Source organism: Solenopsis invicta, chromosome 4, assembly GCF_016802725.1.
Source record: "Solenopsis invicta isolate M01_SB chromosome 4, UNIL_Sinv_3.0, whole genome shotgun sequence".
In the NCBI taxonomy this organism is placed as follows: domain Eukaryota; kingdom Metazoa; phylum Arthropoda; class Insecta; order Hymenoptera; family Formicidae; genus Solenopsis; species Solenopsis invicta.
The window spans coordinates 20387753-20401914 of NC_052667.1; the positions used below are offsets into that span (position 1 = coordinate 20387753).

Here is a 14162-nt window from a genome sequence, read left to right on the forward strand (position 1 = left end):
ACGTAAATTTTACAAATTGTTTTCTTGGAAACCATTAATGTCAGTAATAAAATTTCTTTTGGAATTTTAAAGTTACAATATTTCATGTATAAAAAAAAGAGAAAGAAAGGAAAACAAGATACATATTTTTCGAAGTAAAAAACCTTGCACTTTTCTTTCTCACAAATGATTGATTCGTATCATTACGTAAACTATGTAAATGATATCTCTGATAATATTATTGTACTCATTTCATAAAAAGTTTCAACAAATTTTAAAATATCAAAGAAAAATTTTGTTTAAAAAAAAAAAAACCAATTTGTATGATACTACTTCATAGAAGATTTTAGTGAGAAAACACAAAGAAAATTTTCTTTTAGAATTTGCCTTCAAAATCAAGATTATCATTTTCTATAATCGTGGGAGACAACATAGACTTCGAAAAATTTTAATTTAAGAATGATTTTAGTATTTAGTAAAATTTACTATAGTTTTCGTAAAATTGTTCCAAATCCATGTTACCCTATGACTACCATGATTTTGAGAACAAATTCTAAAAGAAAAGTCTCTCTTGTGTACAATAGCGTATATGTATAGCTTTTTTAAGATTATATCTTATGTAACTGAGAATTAATTTTGTTAGAGCACAGAATACAACGCGCAGCAAACTACTAACCTGACGCGCATTGGGATAATGAGACTGGCGAGGGCCAGGAGAACCGCATGCACAGCCAAAGTAATAAAATTATCACAACACATTTATCATAATCACAACATATTTTTATACATAGAATATTCTAATATTGATACTACACATTTTAAATAATTCATTTTTTTATCATCAAAGAAAAAAAAATACAAAATTTGCAATAGATTTAACTAGTGTTCTTAATTTTCCAGAAAAATAAAATCAAGGAAAAAAATCAGGTTTTTCCCCTTTTTCCGAAAAATACAAAAAAATATGACTGTGATAATGACAACGGGTTTATTGATGAATTACTTATTTACTAGAAATCTTAAATTGAAAAAAATCTTAAAGCCATTAAAACGTACATACATGGAGGACAATAAAAGTAAAATTATTAAAAAAAAAATCCGAAAAAATACGGCAAAGAATATCTGGAAAAAAAACTTCTCAGCCAAAATTTCAGAGAATTTTTCCGAGCTAAGAACACTAGATTTAATTTTAATTACATGCACTAGTGTAATATTTAAATGAGACGATCATGTCATGCATAATTACATATAAATGCAAACAGTCATCTTATTTAAGAACTAACAACTTGGTATAAATAATTAAACTAAAATGTGTTCTTAATTTTTCAAGAACATTTTCCAGAATCAACGGCCAGATTCTAATTAATGCAACATTCGACTTTCTAATAATTTACGTTTTCCATTTTACAAATAAACAAGGGTAAGACATGTACGCTTCACATAGAAGCAGCTTACCAATTCGCTGATATTGTTCTCTGTGTTTTTTCGTTTTTTTCGCCTTCTATAATAACGGAAGCATGTAACAATGTAATACATGTTAATTCTGCATTATCGGAAGCTCCGTGGATAACTATTTGAATTATAAAATGATCATCTACCACACTATTACATTAAAATTTGCATTCTTGTACCAGAGCAAATTTCTTCGAATGAAAAGTAAAGAGAATTTCGATATCAATTAATGCAATTACAAAATAATGTAAAAAAAATATTGTTAGAAAAAATATTTTATATATAAAGCATGTATTAAATTGTAAAGATTTAGATATATGTTAGTTGCATATTTAATTTTACGAATTTACAATTAATCGTATTATTTCTATATTGCATATGATCTGCATAATTAACATGTACATAAAAAAATGGAGAACAGAATACAGGGATGAAAAATAGAACCTACCTCCGCTTCCTCATCTACCAGTTCTTCTTCGACAACATCCGCCTTATATTCGAGTAACAAGTCCCTGACAGGCTTTGGATCTAAATTTCGGCTTATAAACGGATGTTTTAACAAATCGTCAGCGGTGGGTCGTGAGGTCGGGTCCTTTATAAGTGCTTTAGCAATAAAATCATTAAATTCCTTACTCCATTTCCCGGGCTGATCCAGTTTCGGCGGATCGCCTTTCTGTATTTTAAGTAGCACTCGCATCGGCGACATTTCATGGTTCGGTGGTTCCATTTGTGCAAACTCTATAAGAGTTATACCAAGAGACCAAATATCCACCTAAACACAATTCGAAAATTTACGTACATCATATTTTCAAGTTAGAGAGTAATCTTTAAAATATAATTCGCACAGAAAAGTGACACAAGTTGAAAATATTTAGCAGAAAAAAAAGAAAATTGCATATTTTAAAATTAATTATTTATGGCAGTATTAAATATAAGCAATTTAAAACTAATATTTAATTATTTGTTTTAAGTTTTTTTTAGAAGTAATGCAGACATTAATTGTATTATAGTGTTATGTTAGATTCCTAAAAACTATTTCTTTTGATTTGTATTATTGTTCACGGATTTTTAAATTTTTATTTGAATTGAACTTTTAATACTTTTTCAGAATAAAGACCGGTATATTTAGAATATAATCTACACACACACGCGCGCGCGCGCACACAAAAAAAAACGAAATTTGACAATCTCGACTTGTATCATCTTTCTTACGAGTGTGCGATTTATATAGGAGTGCCTACTTTAAAATCGTAAGGATTATCCCTAAATGTTTCGCATAAGACAACTTCGGGTGCCATCCAGTAAGGCGTTCCAATAAACGTGTCATGTTTTTGCAAAGTATGCTTGTTCTTTGCGGATACACCAAAGTCAGCTGTAATTAAAAATAAAATTCTTTGTATATCTATCGTGTTTAAGCAAAAAAATTATTTTAATTATTTAAACAGGGAAAATTATGTTAATTATGTAGACAAAGAAATTACCAAAGCATTTTAGATAGTTACCTATTTTAACACCGCCTGCCATAGTCAGTAGAACATTTCCGGCCTTCAAATCCCTGTGCACGACTTTAGATTTGTGTAGGAAGGCAAGACCTTTAGTCATATACTGGCAGATGTATGCTATTTGCATTTCTGTTAGTGCTTTTTCCAATTCGACCATTATGGAATCCACAGCACCGCCATCACAATACTCAATTAACATCTACAAAAACATTTTCCTCCTCCTTTAATCTTTTTCAAAATAATTATTTAATTAAATATTAAACAAATAATTATTTCATTTAAAAAGAAAAAAATCTTTGCTATAAATAATTATACTAAAAACACACTTGTGCAAGTATACATAGAAAAAATGGAAATATAAACTTGGAAATATAAATATAAATTTGGAAATATAAACTTTCAAAAACGATTAACCACCGATTTCAATAAAATTTCATGAAATTTTTTGGAGACTTTATTTAGAGTTAAAAACAAAAGCCTTTAAAGGGATTTTTGGCGACTCCTATAATAAAGCCATTTTTTAACATAAAATGATGAAAATAATATGGATAAACGTTTCCTTTCATACATTCAACCTCAAATGACCACAAATTGACTTTAATGCCAACCTTGATCTTCAAAAAAGTCAAAGTCATTAACCTTTTCTAACATTTGTTGTATATTAAAAAGTTATTAATTAGTTTTCATTTAATAACATCTATGTGAAACAGTAAATTTACAGATCTCGTTTCAACCCGTAAGCTGGGGTGGGGTAAGGCAAACCTCGCTTCGCGTGGAAACTGTGGAAAGTCGGAAATCCATGTGGAATAGTACAAATTACAGACCCCGTTTCGCCTAGTGAGCAGAAGGTGGGGTAAACCTCGCTTCGCGTGGAAAATCGGAAACCCATATGGAACAGTACAATTACAGACCTCATTTCGCCCCGTAAGCAGGGGATGGAGCGAAGTGGGGTGGATCTCACTTCAAGTTGTCGCATAAAAAAATTTAATTTAAACCTCTTTGATTAACTGCTCTTAAGACATTAAAATAATTTAATCAGGAATTAATTAAAATATATTACATACAAAATAATACACCATATATTGTATATATATGCATATTATAAATGTGTGTGTGTGTGTGTGTGTGTGTGTGTGTGTGTGTGTGTGTGTGTATATATATAAAATAGATTCTATAAAAATAAAATTATTTAATAAATACAAATAATATATATTTTTATCATTTTATCTTACAAAATTAGGTTCTATAAGATATTTATAAAAATTATTTTGTTAATAACTTTATGATAAACAAACGATCTATAACTTTGACCATTTCGAAGGTTAAGATTAACATTAGAGTCAATTTAAAGTCATGTGAGGTTGACTGTATGAAAGGAAACATTTATTTACATTTTTACCATTTTATGTTAAAAAAAAAATAGCTTTATCATACAAGTCGTCAAAAATCCCTTTAAAGGCTTTCATTTCAAATTCCTAAGTAAAGCTTTTCACAAAATTTCATCGAAATCAGATGTTAACGGTTTTCAGAAGTCTACCTAAATGTTTTATTCAACAAACATTGGTATATATATATAAAAGCAAGAATATAAAATTTTTAAAGAATTTGATAATCTTAAGGAGGTATTTTAATTTTAAAGGATTATTTTAAAGACTATTTTTATGAATTTTTTGCTTTAAACTGAAAACATTTAGAGTATTGGCGTTTTAGATACATATTTCTTTAACTTTATAAAAATTTAACGTTTAATCCCTATTATTAATATAAAATAAAGGTATTTATAAATAACGTAGCATAATTTAAAAAATCCTGTCTCAGGAGTCCTTTGTGATGATCTTAAATTAATAATCCAAGAATTATTTTAATCTATATAAATGATTATCATCATTGGAACTAGTAATTTAGCGCAACATTAAACAAAATACCAATTAACTAAAAATAAAAAACAAAATTTAAAAAAATTTTTTTAAACTTTTGCAAGCTGTAACAAATCTTTTTAAAATATTAAATAGATCCTAAATAGTTTCATCTATAGTCACAAGTGTTATGAATATTTTGCTTCAAGGCAGAAGTTTAGTAGTTTCTGAAAAATGCCTAGGACAAGGATGAAAAATATGAATTTAAGAAAAACGCATTTAAAATTTTACAATAGCATTGGCTTCGTTTATCTAATATATTGTATTCTTCAAAAGGCAAAAAAAGTGAAAAACTGTTTAAATTTCATTGAATCGTTTTACAAGCTTATTCTTAATAAAAATTGATAAACTAATTAAAAAAATTTTTAATCGATTTTTTTGACCTATTAAACAATAAAAATCAGTAAAAAAGATACAATCTCTGTGACAATATAAACAAGATTTTAAATTACGCTGTATTTATAAATTATACCTTTATTTTATGTTAATAATCATTAAAAATTCAATTTTTATGTAGTTAAAAAAATAATAAACACGCATCTAACACCAACTAGATGTTTTCAGTTCATAGCAAAAATAACCTTAATATGATTATTCTTCAAACTATATATTTAAACTGATGCAACTTGCTAACGTAAAAAAATTTTGTGATTTTAAGAAAAATATATTTAATTGTGTAATAAAAATAATTATTTCATTTATAAGAAAGCACTTGTTCTAAGTAATCATAACAAAAACATGTATGGGCATGTATATATAAGGGAAAAATTACATTCTATTCAATAATTATTGTCTCGTACAAACAAGAATAAATCTTTTAAAAAATTTAATAATTTTAAATAAATGTAACTTGTTTACTCAAAGAAAAATTTAGCTAAAAAAAATATTTATTTTTATTCAATAACAATTTTTATAAACCGAGAGAAAACAAATATTGGATAGGAAATAATATCTTCAAAAATTGGAATCTTTTAATACTATTATTTTAAAACATTCATATTGTGCTCCTTATTATATATACATACATACATACATACATACATACATATATATATATATATATATATATATATATATATATATATATGATACTAAAATAAAAATATTTTACTAAATTATAAAATTCTTTCAAAGAAATTTTATATTGCTTATAATACATGGGACAATGATTGTTGAATAGAATACAATTTTTTCTGTTTAAAGAACAAGTATAAAACGTACCCATAATTTTCCCTCAATGAAATAAGCTTCGTGCAACTCAACGATATTGGGGTGTTTACATTCCGACAAAATATCTATTTCGATCATAAAATCGCTAAGATCGTCCTCTCCTTCCAATGCACACATTTTCGCAGCAGCGAGATAGTTGGACTGTTTGTGTTGTGCCTAAAATAACAATTGTTTAAAAAGGACACCATTAAAAAAAAAAAAGTAAAACAGACTCGATAGACTAGGATTTCTTGAAAAGCTGTATTACCTTATAAACTTTGCCAAATGCACCGTCTCCCAATTCACCAATCATTTCCCAAAACTCTTCCGGATTACAGTCCATCTTGATATTATTGTACAATTTCTTCTTCTTCGCGTCGTTACCACCGAAGTGGAAGGCCTTTTTCAGATTCGATAGGAACGACATTTTGGTAGTTGTGTATATCTCGAGATGCGTGTACACACTCAAAAACTGAACTATTATTACAATTTGAACACACTGAAAAAACCCTCAACAACACACAACGTCGAGTTGTACAAAATGTGTAACTATTAACAATCGCGTTATTAAAAAATAACTTTAGTTAAAGCGCTCAAAAGAGCTCAGTAACCATTTTTCTCAGCACTGCGATGTATGGTACGTTTAAAACAATGTCACATAGTCCGCATTATTTTAACATTATATTAAGATAAGTTCTTCAAGCGCAGGTGTTACTCTCTCTAGATCCCTGCTGGACACCAGGGGACGGTGCCGCACCACTCCCGCATCTTTGTAAACTTCAAGTCGTACTTCCTAATCAATTATCGTTGTGCTCGAACTACCATGGGCACTGATAAGAAAAGTGCGATCCATCGCTGACAATCTCCCAATAATTAGATGCACGGGGAATGTCGGATCAAGTTCTGGAATAAAAGAAATACAATTTATTATTTTCATTATCGATCATTTTTTAACACGCAATCGTTTCGTTAAAAATGCTGGAGTCGAGGAAGGATACACATCTTTTTTCAGCTTTTCTTATATATGATGCACAAAATAATAATAATAATAATAATAATAATAATAATATGTACTTGTTTCTAATGTATTTCAACAGTAATGAATAATATAAAAATTTCAGAGAAATACAGAAAAAACTGGAGCAGAGTCAGTGGAACGTTCCATTAAACAAGATATCCATTTTTAATCCGGCTTGAAACCAGAAATCAAGTACCGCACGATATAAAATACTAATGCGTACGTGTACCAGGCTCTTTAAAAAGAATCTCTAGCGGTAGACGTATTACGCGGACGTACAAATAAATTACGAAGATGAGATAAGAGGAACTCAGATATCGTTGATAAGCTCGAAAAAGAAGAATTGCTATCTGCAGTCAGTGTGGATATTATCGAGGGATGCGTAGTTAACAATTGGCTCCTTTAACAATAGACAAGATCGCTTACACAATAACTATTGAAAATTCTCGATCACCAAATCGGCAATCTGTGTTTTTATTTGAATCGACGATCAGTCTATTGGAACTACTTACTGGTATTTTAATAATAATTGGAGATTTATAATTGATGGTAAGTCTACCGAGTCTACTTACTGATCCAATAAACTTTCAATTAATTATAAATCTCTAATTATTATTAAAATAAATTTAGTATTCTTTTTTTTTTTAACACATAAGTCATGTTGCTTTTCTTGACGTTAATTAATGACTTAAAGTCAACAAATTAGAAATGAGTCACCGATCCAACACTGTCCATTTGTACCAACGTAGATTAACTTTTAATCTCGGTAACTTACTCTTTATCTTTTTGTAATTCTTAGAACTAAAAAAAGATAGAGTCAATTAAACCAAGATCAATGTTGATTCATGTCGGTGAAAATAGACATAACAATTGCATTACAGTTTTCCAACCGTCGATTCCAGAGGGCGGAGGGCACGTTTTGAAGATCCGGATTTTTTTTCAGAATGCAAAAGCGGGACGCACCAGCACGCACTTCGCGCTACCACGGTTCGGCGTTTCCTTTCAAGGGGAAGGAAGAAGAAACGGCGAAGGCGCGAAGGCGAGATTGCAAAGCCGATGCCCTAGTCTCGCGGAAGCATCTCGCGTGGGCAGCGGGGACTTGCAAAACGTCCGGTGGGCTCCGCTTTCGCGGAGCGACGGCAAATTCGATTAGGAGTTAATCGGAATTACTGTTGCCCCCCTCTCGCGATCTAATCTTTTTTAACGAAACGATTCGCCGTCCGTCACGCGTTTCTCGTCGTCGTCGCTGCCTCCTGATCGATAGTCGCCCTTAGCCGCGTATGTGCATCCTGGAGCAACGCGATTTATCGCGGAAGCGTGACGATAAGAAAACAGGAAAGAACGCAGACGAGCGATGGCCGGAAAGGAAGGAGAGAAAGAGACACACAATATGTGTAAATGCATCCAAAATTGAGTTATAAAACATCTTAGAGATGTCATAAGACGTCTTTGGGACGTCTCAAGGCAGGAGTGATCGACTAATTCAGCTGCATCTTATTTATGCACTTATACAGAGCTGAACACATTTGAAATACTTATTTGAAATATATTTTGTATTTTGTACTTCAGCAGAGTACATAAAAGTATTTTGTACTTCAAATATAATTTTAATCTATTTTGTATTTGAAATAAAAAAAAAATCAATAAAAAAATCTTTGACAAGAATTTTTTTTACATGTTTACTTTTTTTTTTACAGTGATGCCAGTTTGGAAGTGAAACAAATCAATTTGCTTCGATTCTATCGATACATCAGTAATTTGGTTTTTATTACACAAAAAAAAAAAAAATTATTATGTTCAAGTAAACATATTTATTTTAACATGATTGCCTTGTTTTCAAAAAATATTTTCTATGTTTAAAAATAAGTTATTTTATTCTAGTTAATATTTATTTAAATTAAAAAAATAATGTTAAATATATTTATTTGATCATAAAAAAAAACTTTGTTTTCAGTGTAGTTAATATAGAAACTTGATTAAATTTTACTTTTTTCCCTATGAAATTCAATTACAACTAATAAGTACTTAGATAATTTTCTTTCACTCAATCGACTAAAAACCAACTTAAAATTTAGCGCACAATATTGTTCGCTCTTCATTGGGGGGAGGAGAAAGTTTAACATTACTTAATATCGTAATTCAAAAATTGAAATTAAAAAGTATTCTGTATTCCAAAAAAGTATTTTGCATTTCAAATACTTTAACGATGTATTTTGTCCTGCATACACACAGAATCATTGAGAAAAGAAAACAGCAAACAATGAATAAAAATACTAAATATAAAAAGAATAAAGATATACTAAATTTTAAATTTGTATTTTAAATATATTTTGTCATATTATTTACTCCAAACATAAGAGACTTAAACAAAATTTTCATTTTATCACAATTTATATTAAAATAAAAGAGTTGATAAATTAATATAAATGTATCAATTTTTGTTTAATTTTTATTCATTATTTATTTATAGACGACTTTATTTCATGACTGTGTATCACTACTGTGCATATTTGTACTTTAATATATTTTGTTTTATGGAAGCAATATTTTGCTCGTCAGACTTATTTTCTACAAAGCTATGAAAGCTAAAGATTCAGATTTTGCAATTTCTTCCTTTCAATTTGCAATTGCTTTCTTTCTATCTCTTTCTTAAAAGTATATATCTGCTGTTTACTCGCGATATATATGTAATTATATTCAAACATATTGTATCTTGACTTGTGTTTTACGAAACTGTGGAATATTCTAAGAAACTGAATTTTGAAAAATTTGATTCTTAAAATGTAATAAATAAGATTATTTGTATATCAACTATAGTAAGATATCAAAATTAAATTTTTATTTTGCCTTTTTTCCAACAAATCGCTCTTCAGAAAGATGTAGGCAATTCTCTTGATTATTGATATCGCAATTACATTGAAATTTTTGTATTATTTTAACCACATCTGTTAAAAGAGAAATTTATCTTCGGCAGAGGTCTCCATAGTCTCTCCTTTCGGCTCTTAATGGCATCACTTAACCCTTTCGTGTTTAGTGGAACATGTACAGGGTGTTCATTAATGGTTGTCCCCACTTTTTACCATAGGAGCACGCATTTGTTATTTCTAATATAATATGTTAGAAATACATATCCATCGGTAAATCATGCTCCTATGGTAAAAAGTGGATACAATCATTAATGAGCACCCTGTATGTGCCGGTCCTTCAAAAATGCATACCTTCCACGCAGAAAAATACAAAAATAAAACCTCCTTTCTGAGTTCATTTTAAAAATGAAAGATAGGACTCTTTACTAAACAAACCAACACCTTCGTGAGTTTCTCTTGATCCATATATCTCGTCAAATAGGGTAAAAGTGCAAAATAGATATGCCTTCCACAAAAATAGAGAGCGCGTTTATTTTAAAAATGGTGGATTCAATATGGTGTGAACGAAAATATTAAATTTTGTTGTATTCATATAAGTTGGTACCTTATAAGCGCGTAATATTAAATAATATTAAATATTCTTGAAATATTAAGAAAATGGTTATATGTCTATTCCTGATAATATTATAAAAATATTACATGAAGATGTAAATAATATTATTTATTTCAATATTTTAAATTACCGGGAATAATATAACTTTTAAATGTAATAATTATAATGTTTATGAATATTTTGTGCCTAATAATTCACATTAATTCTTGACCACAATAATATTCGTAGAACATTTTCATAACGTTCCACGAATATTAAAGTAATATACCACAGGTATTATGTAAAAATAAACATTAACACAATATTCCCATCATATTAAAAAATATTAAATAATACTCTCAAAATACTGATAGTAATATTATTTTAATTTTTAATATTCATTGAAGTCGTTGATAAATCTGCAGTAAAAATTACAAAATAAAATATGGCGAATTAAAATGCTAAATTTTGTTGGATTTAAATGAGATATATTTTGAGCCGCCTTAAGCCCAAATCACACTAGCGATTGCCGATTGTAATTGACGATTAGCGATTTTGACCAATTGGAACAAGAAAATTTTAGCTCCTTTTATTTTGATTGGCCAAAACTCAATCTTTAACCTTCAATCTTCAATTTTCAATCGCTAGTGTGATTTAGACTTTATGGAGATTTGAAATTTTGACTATAAATTCATAATCAGTAACCTTAAAGGTCATTGCATATAAAAAAAATTTAATCGTAACCATAAGGTTGTAAACAAATCGACCAATCATAATCAAAAGTACGATCTTACGATCTTTTAAAATATTCGATTATGATTGGTCGATATATTTACGATTATGACTAAAACTTTTTTTACGTATGACGGTCTTAAGTAATATGTAAATTAGATGCTAATTATTCTTAGAAAAAGTCAGGCATGAAAGGATTAAGATGTCTTATGTCTCGATTTCAGACTCATTTGAAAAATGTGTTTAAAAAAACATCTTAATAACATCTTTAAAATGTCTTAGATAAATTTTTACCGTGCCTATTATCTAGAAAGAGAAATAGAGATATACATTTATATAGAGGGAGGAAAAGAGAGGAGAGAGAGAGAGAGAGAGAGAGAGAGAGAGAGAGAGAGAGAACGTCGACAGGTGTTGACGCTCAGTCACGCGGCTTGACCAGGCTTGACACAATTTTGACAAGTGACCTTAGGTCACGTCCGTACCATTACGACCGCCGATGCGACCGCCATGCCGCGAGCACCGTTCGGCATCCGGATTTTTCGAAGATTTCCACACGAAGGAGATCCGCTCCGCTCGCGCGAAAGCGGTTAGCTCCTCTTCTCTCGCACCGCGAACACGCCCCGACACAACACGGGAAATCGGGCTACGTGCGCGACAGCAAGCCGTCGACGCGCGGGCACCAAGAGACAAGAGCGAAAAACGTCGTCGTGTCGGCGACCACAGCCGCGACGACGATGACGACGGCCACGACGTTCGGGATGGGCCGAGAGATCGCGTAGGACACGTCGCGATCGTGTCCGTCTCGTGGAGGCTAGACGGGACTGATTCTCCGCGACTGCGCCACTCCTCGCGCTCTCTTTCTCTCTTTCGCTCTTTCACCACACGTCGCCTACCTGCAAAACTATCCCTCTCGCCCCCCTCACGGCCGAGATACGAACGCAGATGACTTCATTCCGCACGTATGGAAAGTGCAGGAGGGTGCATCTGGAAAGAGCACCTATTCGGCGCTGTCAGGTTATAAATATAAGAGAAATCGATGTATTATAAATTAATACACAATTTCTAAGAAATATTGTACGATTTGTACGTTTTTCAAGTATAAAAATTTTTTCAGACTCTTTATCTTCTCAAAAAAAAACCCGATAATAACAAATCTCCAAATTTGGGAGAAATCCCCCTACTTGACGATACTGCATACGTTCCACGAGAGAGAGCGGGCGGAGGAGAGAAAAGGAGAGAAACGCTCTGTCGCGTTCACTTCAGGCGAGACTGCGACGACGGATGATCGGCATCTGAGCGCAACTTTAGGATGGACAGACGAACGGCCGTCCTCCGTTTTCCGTGGGAAACACGAGTATTCCTCGCAGATCGGTGGATGGCGGTCGTTTACCTGCGTGTTCGGCGACAGGTCGACCTAGTCCCCCTTGGAATCCTGGACACGACGACCGCCCCCTCTTTCCCTTCTGTGAAATCCACCGGAATGTAGCCCGATGTAGCCGCTATCTGGTCGACGCTGTGCGGATCGTTTCGCGGTAGCTGTTGATGGGAGAAAGGTGGAGAGAAGAGAGGGACGGAGCGACGCACTATTTACACACGCGCGCGTGCGACTGCGTTCCGTCGCGACCCGCACGGGAGTTATCTCTCGTGGGTATCAGTAATCTCTGCGGCAGACCCGTGCGCGTACACGGCCATTTTCAACCTACTGCTTCATGCTGCTACACACTCGCGCGGCCGCGATCACGCACGCACGCACACGCGAGCGCGAGAGAGTGCGCGTAAGCCTTTCATGCGTACACAAGACGCGCTCCACCGCGTCTGGAAGTGACGTATTGAGTTCGGCCAGTGCCGTGCACGTTGGGTCCAGTTGGGTCGAGGGGCTCCGCGCAATCCTTGCCACGGACGTGGCAGCACGCCGCCATTTTGTCCGCCGCGAATATGAGATTTGTTCTTTTATCACATTTTAGAATTGAACTTTTTGCACGATTTATCTTTTCCTTTTTTTTTCTCTAATGTAAAAAAAACAAGCCTATAAAATTTAATAACGTTTTCAAGAGCAGTGGATTTTAACTCTCAATTCGACTCGGGTTAGTCCCGGTTTACAATAAGGGTTGGTTTATAATAGCCGTTACTGTAAAAAATTCACCAATCACAGTCGACTATTCTTCTATAAATCGACTATAAGGGTTGGTTTATAATAGCCGTGGTTTATAATACCTAACCATAAGAAATTCACCAATCATAGTCGATTATTCTTTTATACATCGACTATGATTGGTCAATTTCTTACAGTTACGGCTATTATAAACCAACTTTAATTGGCCAATTTCTTACGGTTACAGCTATTATAAATCAACTTTAACTTATGCCAGAACCGGTAAGAAATTAGCTAATCATAATCGATTTATAGAAAATAATCAACTATAATTAATCAATTTCTTACTGATTCCGGCATAAGTTAGCGGTTATTGCCTTTTTTTTTTTTTGGTAACGGAGAGGAAATGCGTTACCGCATACCCCAGGCCCCGGGGGAGGCCTGGTGGTTATGTGGGGCTCTTCCTCGCCGATGATGTGTCGGCGGGGACATACCTACTAAAACCTCTCCGGGTGTCCTGCCCTGGTCCGTGACTGGGGGGCTCCGGGAACGCGTGCAGCATGCTTCCGGAGCAATAGCGGTTATTGCCTGCATAAACCAATCTTAAGGGTTGGTTTATACTAGCCTTTACTATAAGAAATTCATCAATCGATTTTTCTTTTATACATCGATTATGATTGGTCAATTTTTTATGACTATTATAAACTAACTTTAAAGCTGAATACACAATGAAAAGCACAGGTAATAAGAATAAAAAATAGCACAGGTAATAAATTTTAACCTATGAGAAACCATATATCAATGCA

The 14162-nt window shown here is 32.4% G+C and overlaps 1 protein-coding gene across 7 annotated transcripts in view; it reads right to left on the reverse strand.

The window, feature by feature from the left end:
* LOC105202553 (serine/threonine-protein kinase 10) overlaps nucleotides 1-13074 on the reverse strand; it is a 33617-nt gene extending 20543 nt beyond the window's left edge. Inside the window, exons 1-8 of one of the 7 annotated variants that reach the window (XM_039447748.1) lie at nucleotides 12655-13072; nucleotides 6324-6958; nucleotides 6068-6232; nucleotides 2931-3129; nucleotides 2670-2800; nucleotides 1877-2200; nucleotides 1432-1477; nucleotides 656-702 (exon numbers count right to left, since the gene is read on the reverse strand). In XM_039447748.1, the coding sequence (XP_039303682.1) occupies nucleotides 656-702; nucleotides 1432-1477; nucleotides 1877-2200; nucleotides 2670-2800; nucleotides 2931-3129; nucleotides 6068-6232; nucleotides 6324-6482 (1071 nt within the window). In that variant the 5' untranslated portion in view covers nucleotides 6483-6958; nucleotides 12655-13072. The other 6 variants (XM_039447744.1, XM_039447745.1, XM_039447746.1 and 3 more) reach the window with 6 other exon arrangements.
* Between the last annotated feature and the right edge of the window lie 1088 nt (nucleotides 13075-14162).